The sequence below is a fragment of the Hyaloscypha bicolor genome, assembly GCF_002865645.1.
Source record: "Hyaloscypha bicolor E unplaced genomic scaffold K444scaffold_191, whole genome shotgun sequence".
Lineage (NCBI taxonomy): Eukaryota > Fungi > Ascomycota > Leotiomycetes > Helotiales > Hyaloscyphaceae > Hyaloscypha > Hyaloscypha bicolor.
Window position 1 is genome coordinate 1341248 of NW_020194693.1, and position 22109 is coordinate 1363356.

Genomic DNA, 22109 nt, shown 5'->3' on the forward strand with positions numbered 1-22109 from the left:
TTAGTATTTTTCTAGTCTTTAAAAACTTAATTAATAATATTATTCTTATTAGTATAATACTATTTAGGATATATTTTAAGAAATTTCTTAAAAGTTATAATAATATCTTTCTAGAACTAGTAAGCCTCTAATAGGTAGCAAGGAATCTGAAATCATATTAGCTTTAATAGATATTAAAGCTAAAAAACTTACTAATATATAAGACTTAGAATCCTTATTATAATAGTTATAATTCTTCTTACCAGATATTATAATATATAAGATAAAGGAATTAATAAGTAAATGCTTGAAATATTTCAAGTATCTACTAGTAATAGGAAAGGAGGCTATAAAGTTACCTTTATATTTATTATTACAGGAACGAATAATAAAGCCAGAAGAAGATATTATAAAAATAATTAAAAATAATTAAAAAAGACTTAGAAAAGGGTAAAAGAAGAAGCTAGAAAGTAATAATAGAAAAAGTTATATATATAATTATTAGAAAGAAAGAGAATATATAGTAATATAAAGAAGTTCTTTTATAAAAGTAAAGAACTATCTGGATTAACTATTAGTTTTCGTACTAGTCTTAATTAGAAATTAGTATAACTAATTAATATATGCTTCTAGGAGCCTATAAATAATCTCTAGGATCTCAGAAATATTTATATAGGTTTCTTATATAAATATTTATTAAATACTTTTCATATAGCTATTTAGATTATTCTAATACGAGATCTAATAGGTAATATTAATTTTATAGGATAGTGCCTTAGTACTTTGGATTAAGCTAATTAGAATACTCAGATCCTAAACGAAATTGCAATTACTAGCTAGCCTTTATACCTGGGATATAATTACCTTTCCTTTTTACTTACTTAGCCCTAATTTAATTAGATAATTTTTATATCTATTATCTAGATTATATTAGTAAAACTACCTTTTAAAATACTAGAAGTTTATATTAATTAAATAAATAATTAATTAAATATTTACTAGAATAGATTAATAAATCTTGGGAATAAGATCCCCAAAAAAAATATAGTTATAATATATATAGGGTTATATATAACTTAAGGGTATATAATAAACCTCGGATATTATAAGTATTAATTAGGGAGTTTAGTAGCCCTTTAATATCCTAACTAACTACTATTTATATTATATATATTAGGCTTATAAATTACTAATTATATATATACTATTAGAGCCTCCTATTTAGAGGGGGCTTCCCTGGGCCTTATAGGAGGAATAGAGATTAGTTCTATACTAAATTTAATATTATAGTTTTATAATATACTAATTTATTCTATTATCTTATTACCTATTAATAAATACCTTATAGAAAACAAATATATAAAATAAAGAAATATTATAAAAGAGAAAGTTATATATAAAAGGCTATAGTCTTTAGTATATAACTAAAACCTTAGAAATAATATAAATATATAAAGTATTTAAGAAATCTAGTACTAGATTAGATTAGAAAATTTATATATAATTAGAAAAAAGTATTATTTTTTGTATTTTTAAAGAGTTTTTAGTATTAGTATAGCTATTTCTTTAAGAATTATATATATAATTATAAAATACGGGATATAAGATATAAATAATAAAATATAAAATATAAGATATAATTATATAATCTTATATTTTATAAATAATTTAACTAGTAAATTAGATTTCTTTAAATTTAATAGATTTAGGAATTATATATTAATATTATAATATTATAATTCCTATTTCTAAATAATAATAACTTTACTAACTAATATAATTAGTATTTATATATTTATATAATAATATTATATATTACTAGTAAAATAATAATAAACTTTTAAAAATATTTATTAAATAGTTTTTTTATTTAATATTAGAAAAAAATAAAGAATATAAATAAATCTATTATATTAATAAATAGCTATTTATATCTTTTATAAAAAGTTATAAAAGCTATCTTTTACTAATCTAATATATAAATTAATTACTAGAAAAAGCTTTTAATTATATTAAAATATAAAAATACTAATTCTTTATTTATAACTTCTGAAATTTTATTTTATTTTAATAAAGAATATATATTTTAGTATAATTTAGTATTTATTCTATATAGATCTATTATAAATTGAGGCTTTCTATTCCGATATATAATAAATTCCAATAATATATAAAATAAAGGCTATTCTAATAATACTAGTTTAATAATACTAGTATTTTATAATAAATTAAGAATTATATTTATAGTATTCCGGTTATGTTTTTAAAAAAAACTATATAGTATTTATTTGAGATCTAAAATATTAGTATTTTTATAAAAAGAAATTAATATTTTTATTCTATTATTAAAATAACCTAACTTTTTATTAAAATCTTTTTTTATTAATAACTTATAGAATATATTAATAATTATCTTCTTTCTAAATATTAGAAATATTAGCTTAAAATAGATTAATACTAGAATCTAATAAAAGCTAAATTAAATATAAATAGCTATTTAAATACTTCTTTTCTATATTTTACTATATTAGTAATAGACCTTAAAAAACTTTAGCTAATTCGAAATATGTTTTAGCTTCTTTATTTATATTTTATAAAGCAGTTTTTAGATAGTTTAGTAAACTAATAACTTTATTTATTAGAAACTTAATTAAAGTCTTTTCAAAATTTATATAAAGTAATAGCCTTATAATTCTGTCTATAATACTATTAATAAATATATTAAATATATTTAAAATAAAATTATATTATAGCTAAGAATTTATAAAATATTTATAATCTAGATATAATAAAATATTATATTATATTATAATATTCTAACTATAATCTAGAAATATAATAATTATTTTCATTATATAAATCTGAATTTAATAATACTAATTAATTTATATAATATATTATTTTTTGATTTTAATATTAGATAAATATAAAATCCGAATCTTTTTTTTATTATATATAAAATAATTAAAATCTAGATCCGTTTTTAACTAAATAATATCTATTTTATTTAACTTAAGAAAATATATTTCAAAAAGAATATTATATTAGAGTTTATTAATAATATATACTTTAGTTATAAACTTAACTATTTCTTCTTTTATTATAAGAAATTATATAGAAATATATATAAATAATATTATAGCTAGGCTATTACTAATACTAAATAAATTAATAATATTTTTATTTATTTATTATAAAATATTAGAAAAGTAAACTATTAGTATAGCTATTTCTCTAGGAGTTATATATATAGTTACGGGATACGAGATACGGGATATGAGTAATAGGTAATAGAATATAGGTAATAGAATATAGAATACGAGATATGGTTATATAACCTTATATTCTATTAGTAACTCGACTAGTAAACTAGACCCCTTAGGCTTAACAGATTTAGGAATCATATATTAATACTATAATACTATAATCCCTACTTCTAAATAATAACTTTACTAACCTTATATAAATAGTACTTCTATACCTATATAATAGTACTATATATTCCTAGTAAACTAATACTAATTAGTTAGTACTTATAGATCAGGAAGAATTAAGCTATACTTATCTAAGATTCGGTTACTTAGGAGTAAAGCTATTATTCCAGTTAAAGAGGAAATAACTATTAATCCTATTACCTATAATTCGATTATATAGGCAGGAAAGATACTTAATCTTACTAAAGCCTAATTATACTATATTAAAGAAAGAAATATCTATTAGTCCTATTACCTATAATTTGGTTATATAGGTAGAAAGGGTACTTGATCTTGCCAAATACCAAAACGGTTAGCTATTTAACTATCCTATTTTATTCCTATTTAATTCCTATAAAATCCTTTCAAAAACCACCTTCTTTTAAATCCCTGGAGCTTTTAAGCTTTAGAACTATTAAGTTCTTCCGGAATCTTAATATTTTACTTCTTAAATTTCACTTCCTAAATTTCTTATTATAAATGAAATTTTTACCTCAAATATAATACCTACTATAAATTACCTATTTTATAAACTATTCTCTTTCTTATAAACCTATTTTCCTTATAAACTATTATACCTTAAACTAGATATGAGCCTATAGAATATATAATAGCGAAATATACTATAGTAGACGATTTCTTTATTAGATTTATCTAATCCGATTACTCTATAAATAATAATAATTTTAAGGAATTAGTAAGAAAGTAGAGATATGAGATTAATTTAAACTTTACTAAGGCAAATAAGATAACTAAGTTCTTGGATACTAAGCTATTTTAATATATTCTCTATAAAATAATTAATAATAATCTTTAGAAGCTATTTAGATATAATTTTAAGGACTTTACCTATTAAGGAAACTTTAATAAATTCGAATTCCCGGAGATACTATACCTATATAAGACCCTTTAGTATAATAGTATATTTATATAATAAAATAGTAATACTAATACTATTATAAATACCCTATATACTATTATAAAAGAAAATAAATAGTATATATAGTTAAATAAGAATATATTAGTAGCTAGACTAGACCTTATTAAGGAACTAATCCTATTAGGCTTTATTACTCTTATAAAGAATAAATACCTAGAACCTATTATCTTTAATATTCCTATATTACTATTATTTCCTTTACTACTTCCTTTACTATTATATCCTATACCTCTACTAGATTTATATACTAGTATAGAAGCTCTAGAAGCAAATAGTATATTTCTACTATTACTACTACTATAACTATATCCGAATAACCCCTAATTTCCTTTAATTATAAGACTTATTAAGGAAGTTACTAAGATCTATACTAAAGAGTAAAAGTATAATAGATCTAATAGTAATTTTAATTATAAACTTACTATTTTCCTTAATATTTACTAATATATAGAGCTTCTATAAGAGATACTAATGCGAGCTTTTCCTACTATACTAAAGGGACTAACTCAAGACTATTTCTATAGTAACTAGCTCTTTTAATATATATATAAAGAGGCTTATATTAATATCTATAGCTTTTTTAAAGGCCCTGGATTCAAATATCGAAATTTAGATAAGTAGAATACTACTATATTAGTTTCTATAATAGCTAAATTTCCGGAAAAGATAATATTTAAGACTATTTAACTACTAATTAATAAACTATATTAATTATAGTATAGTCTTATACCTAACTTGCAAAATACCGAATTCCTTTATAATAAGATTATTATTTCTTACTAAGGCTCCCGGGTATATAGATATATAATCTCAGACCCTCTTATAAATCTCGGCTAGCTTATTAATAAGCTCTAGTTATCTATTACTATATACAAAAGTAAATAATAGGCTAATTCCGAAATCTTTTTAACTAATTAATAATATTACTCTTAGAACTTTCTAAGCTATTATTTCTCCGGAAATTATTAATATAGACCTAGCTATAACTTTAGAACCTGTAATAACTACTTTAAGTCCTATAATTATAATAATTATATCCCAAAGTTATGTTTTATATATAAGAAACCCGAATACTACTTATAAAAACATATATTAGAGAAATAAGAGGCTAAGAAGGCTTAATTTAGGAATAAAAATATCTATTAATTCAGATCCCGAAATACCTGCAACTTTAATAAACGCTTTAGTAGTACTTATATATAGTATATTACTAAAGCTAAAGGTAAAGAAAATAACGAGAGTAATAAGAATAAACTAGTAAATAATACTTTTAAGGCTTTATTAGTAGAAATAAATAAAGAAGAGAAATACTACCCAGATTTCTACTTTATTTTAATTAAGAGCTTTTTAGCTACTCCTGCTACTCTTATTCTACTAATAACTATAGCTAATACTCTTATAAATAATCTTACTTCTCTTTCTCTTATATACTAGATAATAGGCAAAAACCATACCTTAGAGCCTATTAAACCCTTAATAAAAAACGCCTAGACTTTTATAATTAATAATATATTAAGATATAATACTTACTACTTTTATAAAGTTATAATTAATACCGGAGCCTCTAGATATTTAATTACTAGTTCTAACTAATTTTAAGCTCTCTAGTAAACTAATAATAATATTAAATTTAACGAAATTACTAAAGGTTAAATTAATATCTAGTTTAGTATTAGATCTATATCTTCTATTAGATCTATAATAATAAATACACTAATTAGGCAAGTATAATTCTATATTATATCTTTAAAGACTCTATTTTTGCTTAGCTTAGCTAATATAGATAAGCTAGGGGTCTACTTTAATAATCTTACTAATTATCTTATTACTTTTACCAGAAAATATATACCTATAGTATAATATTTTAAATATTCTTTCCTGCTTTAGAATACTATACTATAAGACTTTATTTCCGAATCCTTTACTTATAATTCCTGTTTTCTTATAAAAATCAAATTATAATATCTATATTATTGTTTTAGTTATTTATCTATTAGTAAGCTCCGAAATATACTAGAATAAGCAGGCTATAATATTAATATAAAAGCCCTTGAGTATCTTATAAAGTACTATAAGTAATACCAGAAATATAGCTAATTACCCGGATAATTCAAGTTTAACCTAAGAGATAATATTAGTTTTAACTACTTTATTATTATTAATATTTTCTATATTTCTAGTAAGCCTATACTCTATATTATTAATAAAGGCACTCGATATTAAGCCGGCTAATAGCTCTAGAATATTAGTATAATATATATCTGGGATATACTTAAGTAATACTAGATTAATAACTATTTAGGCCCTCCCGATTAGATTATAGCAGATGCCGGAAAGCAGTTTACTAGTAAGAAATTCGCTTAGCTTGCGAATACTATGGGAACCAAGGTCAAGATTATCCCTATAGAAGCTTATAACTCTATTGGAATTATAGAATGCTACTATAGCCCAATCCGATATACCTACCTTATTATTATAGCCAAAGTTAATAGAATTAATAAAGATACCGTATTCCAAATAGCTTTTAAGGCTATTAATAACTCTGCGGAACCTAATAGTATTATCTTAATTCTTTTGGTTTATAGTACTTTACCTCAAATAACCGAATATAACGCCCTATTACTTACTATATTATAGTAATTAGCGGTACTCAAGAAGGCAATAGTAGAAATTCAGAAGCTTTAAGCTAGATATTAAATTACGAATACTTTAAATACCCGAAATAATCCTAGTATTACTAATATTTATAAACTATTCCTGAATTCAAATATTCTCGTTTAGTATAAAGGGAATACCGGTTAATCTAGTAGTTAGGATAGATTATATAAGCTAGTAGCTATTAATAGAGAGGACTATATACTAGCTCTATTATATAGTAATACTACCTTCCATTTAATCTCTATAAAGCCCTTTTATATAGGGAATATTAAGGTTATTACTAATGGCCCCGAACCTGAACCTTTTCCCGAACCTAATAGTGAGGCCAAAGGCAATACAGGTATGATTCCTCCTGCTATTCTACTAAAGTATAGTAGAAGACATCCTTATAAAACCCCGGATATTATGGTATTCCTATAAGACAACAAACTATATAAGGATTCCCGTTAAGTTAAAGTCGCTAGCCTCCTAGAAAAAGGCATATTTAAGATTACTTCTAGATCTCAGGTACTAAAGGAAGTATATATCTTTAACTCCCGGTTTATTAATAAGATTAAGAATAAGGATACAGAGAAAAAGCTTAAGAAATCAAGACTAGTTATCCAAGCTTATAATAATAGTAAGAAACATATAATATTAATATAATTACCTATTATCTAATATATTAGCCAGAGAATTATCCTTAGTATTACTATTATAATAATAGATACTACGGAATTATATTTATATAATATCTCGCAAGCTTATATCTAATTAATAACCTTACTTAATTGCAATTTCTATATTAACCCACCCTATAAGCTTACTAGAGAACTAAATCTAAAGGACAATTCTGTTCTAAAAGTTATAAAACTACTATATAGTATACCGGAAGCTAGGAACCACTAGTTTAAGACTTACTATTCCTACTATATTAATAAGCTCTCTATAAAATAGTCGACTTATAACCCTTACTTACTCTATAATAAGTAACCTTTCGGAATTATTAGCCTTTAAACTAATAATACCCTATTTATTAGAACTAATGATTTTGTAAAGGCAAAGTAACTAAAGCTTTATAAGGCTAAGTTCTTGGCTAAGGAGTATAAATCCCTTACTTTTAACTATAATCTCAAATTTAATAGAGATATTATCTATATAAATACTACTAGAATTACTCTTATATAGGAATACTAGTATAAGAACCTCCAAACCATTTCTATAAAAAATACTATTACTATAAATAATAGGGGTACTATTTATTAAAATCTCTCTATTAAGAACTAATATATTACCTAATATATAAGAAAAGTATATATTATATTAGTCTATTAACTAGAAGCTTTATATAACCTATTAATTACTACTTAAGCTATTAAACCCTCGGAAACTACTATAAAGGCATTTAATAAGTATATTTAATAGTAAATTGAGAATACTACTAGAGAACTAAGATTTATAAAGCTAGTAAAGAAGTTCTTATATTTAATCGTTTTTATAGATACTTTATTCGCAAATAATAGAGATCTCTCTTCCCAAATCGGATATATTCTAGTTCTAATAAATAAAACTAGATATACTAATATTATTTACTAGTCCTCTACTAAATACAAGAGAGTTACCAGAAGTATTCTAGCTTCGGAACTCTATAGTATGGCTTACGGTTTTAATATAGGTGCTTTAGTTAAATCTATAATTAATAGAGTACTAGAAATAGAACTACTACTAGTCGTCTATACGGATTCGAAGTTATTATATAAATATCTCATTAAATTAGATACTACTCGAGAGAAACGCCTAATAATTAATATAATATGCCTTTGCCAGGTATATAAATAATGAGAAATTACGGAAGTTAAGTAAATTAAGAGAGAATCGAATCCTGCCGATTCCATAACGAAATCAAAGCTAACAAATACCCTCAAGTGCCTAATTAATATGAATACTATATAATTAGATATAGAGAAATAGGTCGAGTACAAATAGGACAGAAAATAGATATATAAGATAGGAGGATATTATGGGAGGGGAAGTCATATATAAAAGGCCGCGGCCTTTGGCATATAACCAAAACCTCAGAAGCAATATGGATATATAGAGTATTTGGGAAATCTGGTACTAGGCCGGATTAGGGAATTTGCATGCAATCGGAGGGAGATACTATTTTTCGTATTTTTAGAGAGTTTCCAGTATTGGTATAGCTATTCCTCTGGGAGTCACGTGTATAGTCACGGGACACGGGATACGGGATATAGGCAATGGGTAATAGGATATGGGCAATAGGACATGGGATACGGGACATGGTTATATGACCTCGCGTCCTATTAGTGACTCGACCAGTAAACTAGACCCCTTTAGGCTTAGCAGATTTAGAGATCGCATATTAATACTATAATACTATAATCCCTACTTCTGAATAACAACTTCACTAACCTTATACAAATAGCACTTCCATGCCTATGTAACGGTACTATATATTCCTAGTAAACTAATATAAACATTTATAATATAGTAATTAATAAAACAAATATTAGTATTAATATTAAAATAATAAAATACTAGATTTTTTCCCGAATTATAAATTATAGCTTATATATTTATATAATATTTATAGGCTTTATTATTAATAAAATATACTTTTCTAGTTATTTTTTTTGAATTTCTTTAATTATATAATTAAGAAATAGATTTTATAAACTATAGCTTACTTTTTATAAATAATAGCTCGAATTCTTATAATAATACTATTTATAGCTTTATTAATAAAGAAATAAATCTTAATTTTTATAAAGCGGAACTAAAACTATCTAATAATCTAATAATTAAAATATTATTATTAAAAGTATTAAAAATATAAGATAATTATATAAAATTATTATTTTATAATAAAAGAAATATAAGATTAAAAAGTATTTCTAAATAAGAAATAAAATGAGAAATAGCTAGTAATTTTCATATAATAAATAATACTGAATTTATAATTATAAGATTAAAAATAAAAACAAAAGGCCTTTTTATTTAATTTAGAAATAGTAGTTTACTAATTTTATATAGCTACTATTCTCGTTTTCTTATAGGATATTAAAGTCTATAAATATTAGTAAAAGAAGTTACTAAATAGATTATTATTAAATAGGCCTTAATATATAATATATATATTATAAAAGATCTAATAAACTAATTCAGAAACTTAAACTAAATTTAAATATTTATTATTATAGTTATTATATAAATAGTAAGCTAGTACTTATAGGCTATTATTACGGAAATTAAAATTACTATTATAGTTATTATAGCCTCTTTAGTAAAATCCGTTTTTATAATTATAGTAGCCTCTATTATTATGAAACCGGGCTCTGGGTTTAGAAAGCAGATAGAATAGCTTTTAATCCGAGGATTCTAAACTAAGGAAGAAAGCTTATAAGTATAGGAGCTTGGTATTCTAAATACTAGCCCTAGCCGCATGCGTTATTGCAATCACGTAATACTAAATTTACTAGTAAAGCAGTAGAGTATAATATCTATAATAGTTATTTTAATATTTATATCTATTATAATATTTTCTATAGTTATTATATTTATTATAATTCTTATATTTTCTATAGTAATTAAACTAATTTTAATTATTATATAAGTATTAATTACTTTTATAATTATTATATATTTCTCGATTATAGCCTTTACTATTTTCTTTTTAATTTAGATATTATTAATTAAGCTATATAATAATTAAAGTATTTAATTATTATTAATATAAGTTATTAAGAATTTATACTATAGCTTCTTATAAAATATAATAAGGAAAATTAATAAAATAAGAGTTTTTCTAGTTTTAGTAACTCTAGTTTCTATTATTTTAATAATTCTAATATAAATTATATTAGTTATATTAGCTATACTAGTTAGAATTATTAGTAAAGCTTTTTATATTTAATTTCTTAATTGTTTTATAAATAGAAATATACTAGTTTCTAGCTAATACTTTTTATATATAGATATTAGCTATAAATTATTTAATAATATTAGTACTATTAAGCTTAATTACTAGTTTAAAAATAGAATCGAGTTCTTTATAGAAATATTAGATAATTAGGTTCTTATTAACTTCTCTAGCTTTAATATATAGAGCCTGCTTCTTATATAAATAGTTTTATATAAGAAGTTCGGATTTCTTATTAAAAGAATATTATATATAATTAGTTTCTTATAATATAATTAATATATTTATTCGGAATTATATAATAAACTTAGTTATTTATAGCTAGTTAAATAATAATAAAAAGACTATTAAACTATAACTAAGCTACTTTCTTTATAGCTTTAGAAAACAAGCTAAGAATTACCTTTTTATTATATAGCTCTATTATATATTTTAAGTAATTAATATATAATATAACTTGAATAGTATTATTATATTAGAGATTATTAGTCTTAAGCTTATTAATATACTAGATTTCGGATTATTTTATAGAAGTATTTTAATATTACTATTATTATTATAATTAGTATTTTCCTTAATTAGATGAATTAAAATATATAGAACTATTTCGGAATTGTTTTATAAAAGCTATAAATTAACTAATATTAGTAATATAGCTATTTCTATTTATAAGATCCTATATAGCTCTAATATAGTTTAAAGTATAGATCTCTAGTTTAATAATATAGATAGTAGCTATAGCTATTATCTTATTAGTATTATTAAAGACTTCTATTATTTTAAGATTTAAATAATTTATATAGATTTATTTCTAAGCCATTTTAATAAAGGCTATATTTTTAGTCTATTACTTTATAGTATATTTTATATTTCTTATAGAAATAGCTATATTATCTAGTATTTCTAAAGTAAATCTTTTTAGTAAATCTTTTTAGTATTTTCGAAAGATTAAAGAGAAATAAATAGGCTTAAATAAGAATTTTAGATCTAGCCTTAGCTAGACTAGTAATAATTATTATAAGCGGATAAATAATAAGTATATAAGGTTTTAATAAGACAGAGAATACTATTTAAATAGTAAATTCTCGGAAATAGGAGATTTATCTTATATAGGCTCTTAGTAGTTCTAAAGAGCCAGACGAGATATAATAGATTAAGGTATAGCTAAATAAGAAATAGCTTAAGGAAATAGAAATATAGTAGTTTGAGGTCTTATTTTTATAGGTTAAGGAGCTTTCAAAAGAGAAATAGAAACGGTTAAGGTAGGTTTCGAAATAATAGGGAAAGCTAGAGAGGGTTCTATTTGAGAGGGTCCTGCTAGGGAGAGTTCTAAAGGCTTCTTCCGGAATTAGCTATCTACTTCTCAAGCTCTATACTTTTAATTCTTTTAATTTCCAGTCAATATCTAGCTAATCTATAAGAAATGTTATAGTATAGTACATATAGTATAACTACTAAAGACTATATAATTCTTCGATTAGTAATTTGGATTCGAATTGATAGCGGATTGAGAGGTATATGGGGGTTAGTTAGAATCGCGAATCTGGTTACGTATACGAAAATTGGGCTTTTTCTTGAAAAAAGGAGGTCAACTCAAGAATCTTGGGGTATTACTACCATATTACGACCCGTGGCTGGTGTTCTGGAAGCAGAATCAGCTATATTGGGTGTATATGTAAAACGTCTAAAGAGAGAAAAGAAGAGAGGAGCGGGGAGCTCGAGCTAAGTACAGGGTGCCACGCTAGGGCCAGGTCATGTGACGCTGACGTCACAACAGCACTCTTCCTACAGAGTGGCCAGGCCAGGAATCCATCCAATGTCTGGTTCGCAAGTCTGGCGGTCTCTTCATTTGGGCTGCAACTGCCTGTTGATTTATCCGCGAAGGTAAAGGACGCGCCGCAGAACGACTAGGCATGATCGAGGGCGGCGGCTCCTCTGTTAAAGGACCTGAACAGAAACTGAACGAGATATACATCACCGTCCTCGAGAACTCTGTTGGCCATGACTACGATGATGAAGAGAGAGAGGATTCGTACGAAATGCTGAGAAAAGTTCTTGGAAGTATCGTTATTCTCTTTGCGCCCCTCTCTACCCAATCTTTGACCAGGTTGCTCGATATCCCAAAAATAAAAGTCGACCAGACGTTGGAAGATCTACATGCCATCCTGGATATCCCAAAGCTGCAAAATCGCCTGATCCGTCTCCATCATCCTTCATTTCCTGACTTCCTTCTCGACAAAGACAGGTGCGGTAATCACTTCTGGGTAAATGGGAAGCAAGCACACGAAGCTTTAGCCATGAGCTGTATACAGCTTATGTCAACTTCTCCGAAGCAAGACATCTGTGGCTTAGACGCTCCCGGCGTGCCTGTAACCGACGTTGCAAACAGTCGAGTGGAGCAGTGTCTTCCTTCTGAGCTTCAGTATATATGTCTCCACTGGATTCAGCATCTCCAGAAGAGCAGTATATAGCTTTGCGACAATGGCAAAGTACATCGGTTCTTGCAGAAGCATCTTCTTCACTGGTTTGAGGCCCTGGGATGGATAGGGAAGGTCTCTAAAGCGATTTATGCCATTGCTTCCTTAGAGTCTATTACAATGGTAAGCAAGCCCTAGCGCGATATTAATATTTAGTTAATATTTAATCCTAGGCTTGTAACTATCCACAAGTAACTAAATTTGTCCATAATGCAAAGCGATTCGTCCTCTATAATAGGTCAGTAATCGAGCAAGCTCCCTTTCAGGTATACTCGAGCGCACTCGTATTTGCGCCGCTAATGAGCATAGTGAGAAAGCAGTTCAAAGACAGCGTACCTCAATAGATACGAAGATTACCAAAGGTTGAGAATAATTGGAATGCATTATTACAAACGCTCGAAGGCCATTTAAGTCCTATTGACGCCATAGCCTTCTCGCCGGACGGCAAGCTACTAGCGTCGGTATCGGGCGACGAGCCATTGTCGCAATTATACGGCAGCACTATTAAGCTGTGGGATGCCGGCTCGGGAGAGGTTCTACTGACGCTCAAGGGCCATCACGTTAAGCTGTGGGGCGGTATGGAAAATATTCTTTGGCTTCCTTCTGAGCATCGAGCAAACTATATCGCTGTTTACGGGAACATTATTGGTTTTTGTTATCCGTCTGGACGAGTGACATTTATAGAGTTTAGTTTCTAAATATTCTCTTCTCCTACTCCCCGCCCACCTCCGTTATAGATGACGTCCTTTTATAGTATAAGAGCAACGAGATTAGCAATTCCTTATTGGAAAGAAAATCAGTGTGCCCCTGCCAACCCCCGCAACACCCCTGTTTTGCTCGCGTTGCATTCCTAAGACATGGGTATATGCCCAAAGGGGAAATAACAGGAGGCCAACTCTGATTAGAACGCATAAGCACCCTCTCTGGGTAAACCCTAGAACGGGTGCTTATGCAATTGCAATTGAGAATTGGATTCCCTTCTAGCCCCCTTCCCCCACGTATAGTAAGCTAAATTCTGTAATTTTATTATAAAGTAAGACTTTCTTTTTCGGCTATTTTTAGCCCGTAGCGTGCGCACAGAAGGTGAGCAAGACGTACGTCCCTCTGTGCCTTTCTTACCTTCGCTTAGGAAGTATATCCTCAAGGTATACGCTCCTGTAAGGTGCCGAAGGTGCCGAACGCCGTGCCCCTAGCCTACTAAGCTCCTAGTATTAGTAGAGAATATACTTTAAATATAGATGTGCTTCGTACGCAGATGTATCCCGTGCCCCATACGCCGTAACGCGCCGGAGGCGCGGTACGGGGTGCCCCTAGCCTATTAAGGTCCTAATATTTGTAGAGATAAGCTTTAGAACTCCCAGAACTAGTACTCTGTCTAGTTAGTGATATTTAATTAGAAATACAACGGGCTTTGAAATCAATGGCTCTAAAGGACATAGGTGAAGTGCATTAAAGGTTGTATTAAGTATATATAGTAATATTTAAGGATTGGGGGAAAGCAAAAAGTAGATGATTATAATCAAGGGACTAGAGTCTACCGTCAGCCATAGGTGGGTCAGCGAGCTGCTGGCACGTGCTAAAACCTTTAATCCTCAGGCAGAAGTTTAATTCTGTTATGTTGTCACGTGTTGATCTCACGTAACCTATACTTACTTAGTTTACCGAGCACATCCGAGCCTTCAGCTCTCTATTATCGATATTATATTACATACACCTGCATTTCATGCAACATATGTGATGTAGTGGAAATAACGCCGATGGCGCCGACGTGACGAAATTCTCAGGCAGGAGTCTCCCTATACAGCAGGGAGACAAGCGAATTCAGGGGTCTAGAATGAGGCTAACCATAGAGGGTTAGTGTCTATCAGATATGGGTTAAAAATAAAATCACTCAGTGTTCGGAACTGAAGCCGATTTCGAACTTTACTATATACCTTTTTTATATTAAAAAAAAAAAGTAGAAAATTATTTCTTTTTAAATTATATAAAAAAGATAGTAAATAGTAATATATAAAGGTCGTGGGTAAGAACTATAAACTAGAGTTGTGAGGAAAGTTATAGTTTTAGTGAGGCGAGAAGTGCGAAGTGGCGAGTGGCGAGTTGCGCTGGGACTAATCGTGCGTCGAGACTAGCACTAAAGCCCCTGCGTCCCTGCGGGTTTAGTGCGTATCAGCGATACGGTCAAAAATCAGCGATACGGTCATTTTTTTAGAATACCAATTTTCCTAATTTTAGTGAAAATCAGAGAAAAATATTTTACAGTTTATATGGAGTTTATACTATATTTAATAAATTAAATTCTCTTACTTTCATATTACATATGTATATAGTAAAAAATGGTGGAAATATTACATACTTCACCTTACTAGCGACCCCTCCCAAAATGCTACCAACTTAGAAATCAATTAATTACAGAATAACTATATCCTAAATCGTATACCCAATAATAGTCTCCTCTCTACTAGCTTCCAATCTGACTATATAACCAAAGCCATTATCATAAAATAAAGGGGGAGGGGATAGTAGTCTAACAAAACCAAGCTCCCTAGCTAGCATTTCCACCCGCATATTACCAAACTCACTAACCTATTCCTCCTAGTATCCGGGAGAAGCTAGCCTAAAATCTATCTTATTCGCATAAAAGAGCTCTATCTTGCAATTAATTTGCCTCTGTTCTGCCTATTTTACTATTAATTTTTAGTAGTGAGCCTTTAGACTAGTTTTACCATATTTAATAAATAGTAGTTTATCCCTATAGCCAAAGGGCTCCCCTAAATTATACGGAGCTATTTCCTCCCGAGTACGTCTCCTATATAGAAGCTTACTAGTAATATGCTTTGTAATATAGGTATTAGTCTCCCTGATTCGGCAATTTAGGTAGGTATTAGTATTCATCTCTTTAGGAATAAAGAGAGACTCTCTGCGATATGCGATTTGACGTATAGCCGAACCCTTGGATATAACTCTATACTTTTGTATATACTTTCTGCCCTTCTTATCTAGCTTATTATACTATTCCTGGAGTACTACCTTTTCCCTTACAAGCTCTCTTTCCATAATTAGCCCAGCCTTAATTAGCTTAGGCTTAGTCGACTTCTGGTATATCCTCTAAGATCTCCAAAAACTTGGTATAAGAGCGTATTTCTTATTATCCTTTATAAGGATAAAATAATCGTCTAAACATTAATATATATAGGTATTATATATTATATGATTTATAGAGGTAGGGGGGTTTTGGAAAGGTTTTAATAATAGAGGGATTTGCGGGGGTAAAGGCTCGATTTGCTTGTCTACTATAAAATTAGCCTATATTACTATATAAATTACTAATTAATAAACCTTCTTTTGGTTCGAATTAAGCTAGCTTCTCGTATATATACCATATTATATTAGGTCCTAATAGGCCCGCTTTGGTAAAGGCACTAATAATAGTCCTATATTTGAATGTCCTCCTATAAACCGTCTGGTATGCCCCTAGAAAATCAAGCTTGGTATAAATAATATTACTATACTAAATCTTATTATAAATACTAATTTAATACCAGTACTTGAGAGATTAAAAGAGGCCAATATTGAGCGGTTAAAGGAGATATGTACTATATAGTAGTAGTTAAAAGGGGACGATCTTGTGGGACTAGTAATAATATAAGAACTCGTCTAAAGTATGGGAGCCATATCCGTCAAAAATCAACATCCTCTATTTGCCTTGTATATATTAATATATCTGATTATGGAAGTACTTAATATATTTCAGGCTTAGAGTATTGTTTAAATACCCAGTAGAGCTCGTAGCAAAGACTAATTCGGTATCCAGATTATTATTAAAGTATACCTCTACCAGGATCTTCTCCTTTAAAATAAGGAATAGTATAATTACTTTGCCCCCAGCGGATACAGTTTTGATTATAGTAAGTGATTCTCGATTATCGGGATCTGCCAAGTAGATAGCTTTCGTATTAAGGTATATAATAACGATCTTTCTATTTAAAACGCTAATACAAAAGCCCGTTTCGTCCATATTCCATATGTCTTCAAAGCAGATCCCATACTTCTCTAATACCCCATAATACTCCGTAAAATGCTCTTCCAGATCCTTCTTTCGATATGCCGCCTTCCGCTCTTGTACTAGTGTCTTTATGCAAAGGGTTTTAAACCATTATTATGCCTATAGGCGGTTCACTTGGTAGGTGGAAGCACTATCCCCAAGGATCTTATTAGCCGCCGCCCGTACTGTCTTGAGATCAGCTCTATGGCCTAAATAGATCATAAAATTAATAAATTGCTTTAGGGCCTCCTCCTGATCAGGATTAAGGACCTTGTTGAGGCCCCCTTTGGTGTTTTGTGGTATGCGGCCAGCCAAATACGCTTTCCAGAGGCGTAATTTGACCCTGAATTAACGCGCAATCGTAGATTTTTTGACGTGTGGGTTCCTGGTATAGAAATCGGAGGCCTGGGCCATCCTTTTCTCTTCTTCTGGGTCGAATTTGGCCATGGTATTAATATTTAATCAATTAAAATCGATATAATAGTAAAAAAAATGACCGTATCGCTGATTTTTGACCGTATCGCTGATACGCACTAAACCCGCAGGGACGCAGGGGCTTTAGTGCTAGTCTCGACGCACGATTAGTGAGCCTAACCGCTTTCCCCACCAATACCATCTGCGCACTTGGTCGCTGTGGCTACCGGTAGCCATCGGTATTAGGCCCCAATCTGCCTCTCATGCCTCAACTTTCAATTCTGGTCCTTAAACAGTTCTTTGGTACTTGTCCTGACTCTCGCGATCCTTCGCCAGCACACGCAATCACACCTAGAATCATATACGGACAGTACGGTCATGGACGGATTGTCAGCCTTGTCGGTTGCTGCGAGTGTCATTCAGTTCGTTGAGTTTGGCTGCAACCTCCTATGCAAGAGCCAGGAGATTTATAAATCAGCTCATGGAGCATCGATTCAACAGATAGAGTGTGAGGTCGCTACCAAGCGTCTTCGAGAGTTGAGCGTAACATTAAAGCAATCCCTCGAACTGCATACTGCGTCGCCAACCGAACACTCTAAGGCTCTTGATGGCATCTGCAATGACTGTCTCGCCGTCTCAGATGAATTGATTCTGCGTTTTGACAGACTACGGTTACCAGATGGGGACAGACATCGGAAGTGGAAAAGCTTTCGGCAGGCTCTTAAAACGGTGTGGTCGAAGGCTGCAGTCGACGAGCTTGCCGCGAGACTAGAAGCCCACAAAAAGGAGCTTGACTCGCACCTACTTGCCTCTCTAAGGTAATATGCAATACTTTCGTAGCCTGTCTGCATTGATACCGATGCCAATTCATACTGACCGACTTTGTACAGTGAGAGGTTCCACAGTCTTTCCATTTTACAAAATAAGAATTTCGAAATTCTCGACTCGACCTTGAAGCAAGGTATCGAAGGCGTCGTGAAACAACTCAGGATAATACACTACAAGCTTGAAGAAAAGCGCGAGGATATTGTCGACGAATGGTTCTTAGATAACCTCAAATTCGAGACAATGGCACATAGACACGAGTCAATTAGAGACGCTCACGAGAAAACATTCTCCTGGATCTTCCACCGCCCTACGGCTGGTCAAGGGGCCTCGAGCGCTACAGCATATCCCAGACCTTGGAGCAGTTTTGCGGACTGGCTGCGTGCCGATGGATCTATTTACTGGATAAACGGCAAAGCAGGCTCTGGAAAGTCGACGCTGATGAGGTTTATAACCCACCATTCGGAGACAACGGCTCTTCTGAAGGCCTGGGCAGGAACAGCAGATCTTCAAGTGGCATCTTTCTACTTCTGGAACGGCGGAGCTTCGGAACAGCGATCTTTTGATGGGCTCTTGCGAACTTTGTTGTTCCAAATTCTACAGGACTGCAAACATCTCATTCGCCACATCTTTCGGGAAGAATGGGACAATGCGTTTGCACTGGCGTCGAAGAAAGAGACCTTGCACCATTCACCGTGGAGCTTCAACAGACTAGAGAAAGCATTTGAAGAACTTGCAAACCTCACTTTCAATGCGTTGAACTCGTTCAAACTTTGTTTGTTCATTGACGGTCTTGATGAATTCGAAGGCGACCACCTGCTTATGATCGAGCTTTTGCAAAGGATTGTCCAAAAGCCATGTGTGAAGGTGTGCGTTTCCAGTCGGCCGTGGCTAGTCTTTGAGCAAAGCTTCCACTCATGTAGCCACCTTCGATTACAGGACTTGACTTATCCAGATATCAGCAAGTACGTCTCTGATTTGTTTTGCATCAATCCGAGGATGCGACAACTCACAAGGAAGAGCCAAGAACTTGCAAAAATATTCAAGCAAGAGATCGTATTAAAGGCAAATGGGGTCTTCTTATGGGTTCGACTTGTTGTTCCGTCCATTCTGGATGGCTTGGGGAATTATGATGAGATTGCCGATCTTCGCAGAAGACTGAAACTTATACCTCCGGATCTCGATACCTTGTACAGCCACATGTTAGATTCAATTGAGCCAGTGTATCTGATTCAAGCTTCGAGAATCTTTCAGATCTTCAATGCAATTTCAGATCTCGGCCTGCGGCCCACGGTGTTGATGCTCGAGCAGGCTGTGGGAGCCACGTATGGGCAAGCTGTGAGAGGAAACGCTAGCACTATGGGCGACGAGGAAATTGGAGCAAGATGTGAGAGAATGACTGCCCATCTAAAGGCTCGTTGTCAAGGTTTGCTTGAAGTCCATGATATCCATGACCGAAAGTGGGAGGATGCTTTCGAGGATGCTTACGAGGATGATGATACCCTCGACGACACTCTCGACAATACTCTTGACAACACTCTTGACGATACACCAATTGAAAGAACAATAACCAGAACAGCCGAAAGAACAATCGAGGAAACCCGGACAGACTTGAAGGTTTTTTACCTCCATCGTACTGTTAAGGACTTCTTGAATAGCGATGCCATTCAAAGGAGACTAGTTTCAATTTCAGGAGCCGAGCAGGAATTTGATCCACATGCGTCACTTCTCATGTCATATGTCATAATGCTAAAGAGGTGTAAATGCTTATTGCTCGACAAGATTTCCCAACCCGCAAATGAGCGTGTATGGCTAGTCCTAAGAGATGCGTTTTCGTCAGCTAACATCGCCCAATCAGCGAAAAGAACCAGAGTACCCCGCCTTATGGCTCTGCTGGACGCTCTCTATCAGTGGTCGGAAAATTGGTGGCTAGAAGACATTGAAGACGGAAGTTGTGTCGAAGGCTTTGCACACTATATTGTTACGGGATTTCGAAATTCCTTCCTAGCACTCGCTGTATGTTTTGGACTCAGCTCATTTATCGACCATCACCTAGAAGAGGAAGATCCCTTGTCGATCGAGCCGGAATCCGCGCCATTACTGGACTATGCCGTCGGTCTTCATCAACCTCTTAAACGTTACTTACATCCAGCAATAAACTCTATCCCTTCCAGTATGATAGAAGTACTTTTACGACATCACAAAGATTTTCAACAAAGCCCGGAAAATGACAATTCACCGTGGGCCTACAGTGTGTTCCGCGCCTGGAGGCACTTTCTCGACACTCTTAGAGATGCCCGTGAGCATGACAGCCTAGAAGAGTTGAGTAACAAAGCACGGATATTCAAGCTCTTCTTGGGATACGGTGCAAATATCAACATCGACTGCCGCAGCTTGGGATATGAACCAGACCGACGTGGACGATGTTCTCTTGGCATGGTCATCGACGCTGTATTTACTCCTGATCTTCCTGACGAGGCTGCCAAACTACAAGAAGAGTTAGAGAATAGGAGAATTATTAGAATTGAAAAGAGGCCCAGAGAAGAGTCGGTACCATCTGGCAGCAAACGTCTTCGGACGAGTTTCAAGGAGAGTCGGAATGCAGACGGTAAGGTCTGCATCGAATTGTTGGATGAGAATGATTGAGCCTATCTGGAATACAACATCTTCCAAACGCTTAATCCTGACATTGGCGCTACAACCGCTTGACTTGCAAGAGCCTGCACTAGGGGGATCGTTGAAGGATGACACGACTGTACATGGAGACATCTGGCATCGTGGCCGTCACCTCTGAGGTCCAATGGTCTCTAATACCCCGGATTCTAGAATTTCTGAAATTGATGAGACGCTTCACAGGCTCATTACCCTCTCAAATAGACGTTCGACGTGACTCAGTCATGTGACTCATGGTCACAGGCAACCTTACCTCAGCGGGCTCAGGCCATTTTGGGTCTAGCCTCATGTCCGATAGTGACTATACCTAATCGAGAAGTCACATGAGGACTAATCGGATAACATGACCCAATTATATAATTAACCTCAAGCGATCCAATCACCTCTTAAAAATAGCCTGAGCTTACTGAGGTAAAGGCAACCGTGACACGTAGTCCCGTGACATGGTGCGTAGAAACCAAGTGGTATATTGTGGGAGGGAAACTGCGACAAGACAAAAACCCACATAAAGTACACCAGAGCATAAAACGTGACTTGACAGCAAAATAATAAATTAAAAGCGTAAATAGTAAAATATTAATAGTATACAGTATACAAAAGCTTAATTAATTAAATACTGAGAAGGGATTATTCTCTAAGACTATCCCTTCGTCCGGTAGAAACTGTCCACACTAGCAGGGGGGCCTGGCTCAGGGCGAAAAGGCGA

General features: G+C 31.5%; 4 protein-coding genes across 4 annotated transcripts; 2 read left to right on the plus strand and 2 right to left on the minus strand.

Moving 5' to 3' along the window:
* Positions 1-12759: 12759 nt before the first annotated feature.
* Positions 12760-14112, plus strand: K444DRAFT_713352 (uncharacterized protein). Its single transcript, XM_024888293.1, has 3 exons — positions 12760-13432; positions 13460-13569; positions 13620-14112. The coding sequence occupies exons 1-3, from the start codon at positions 12883-12885 to the stop codon at positions 13788-13790; spliced, it is 831 nt and encodes a 276-aa protein (XP_024726389.1). The 5' UTR covers positions 12760-12882; the 3' UTR covers positions 13791-14112.
* A 3049-nt stretch (positions 14113-17161) lies between these two features.
* K444DRAFT_549235 (uncharacterized protein) lies at positions 17162-17581 on the minus strand (the record flags this gene model as incomplete). The annotated part of the gene is made up of 1 exon (XM_024876437.1): positions 17162-17581. A coding segment is annotated over one exon (420 nt), but the record flags the coding sequence as incomplete, so codon positions are not given.
* Positions 17582-17611: 30 nt separating this feature from the next.
* On the minus strand, positions 17612-17934 carry K444DRAFT_713362 (uncharacterized protein; the record flags this gene model as incomplete). The annotated part of the gene is made up of 1 exon (XM_024888294.1): positions 17612-17934. A coding segment is annotated over one exon (204 nt), but the record flags the coding sequence as incomplete, so codon positions are not given.
* A 274-nt stretch (positions 17935-18208) lies between these two features.
* K444DRAFT_671088 (uncharacterized protein) lies at positions 18209-21589 on the plus strand. The gene is made up of 2 exons (XM_024887712.1): positions 18209-18723; positions 18796-21589. The coding sequence occupies exons 1-2, from the start codon at positions 18284-18286 to the stop codon at positions 21374-21376; spliced, it is 3021 nt and encodes a 1006-aa protein (XP_024726392.1). The 5' UTR covers positions 18209-18283; the 3' UTR covers positions 21377-21589.
* The last annotated feature ends 520 nt before the right edge of the window (positions 21590-22109 follow it).

What these genes read in the sequence shown, in the direction of transcription:
- K444DRAFT_713352 (XM_024888293.1), top strand. Translation starts at nt 12,883, where the DNA reads ATGATCGAGGGCGGCGGCTCCTCTGTTAAAGGACCTGAACAGAAACTG. An exon ending in TCAGCATCTCCAGAAGAGCA is followed by an intron (nt 13,433 to 13,459) that starts GTATATAGCTTT and finishes ACAATGGCAAAG; the next exon opens with TACATCGGTTCTTGCAGAAG. An exon ending in CCTTAGAGTCTATTACAATG is followed by an intron (nt 13,570 to 13,619) that starts GTAAGCAAGCCC and finishes ATTTAATCCTAG; the next exon opens with GCTTGTAACTATCCACAAGT.
- K444DRAFT_671088 (XM_024887712.1), top strand. Translation starts at nt 18,284, where the DNA reads ATGGACGGATTGTCAGCCTTGTCGGTTGCTGCGAGTGTCATTCAGTTC. An exon ending in CACCTACTTGCCTCTCTAAG is followed by an intron (nt 18,724 to 18,795) that starts GTAATATGCAAT and finishes GACTTTGTACAG; the next exon opens with TGAGAGGTTCCACAGTCTTT.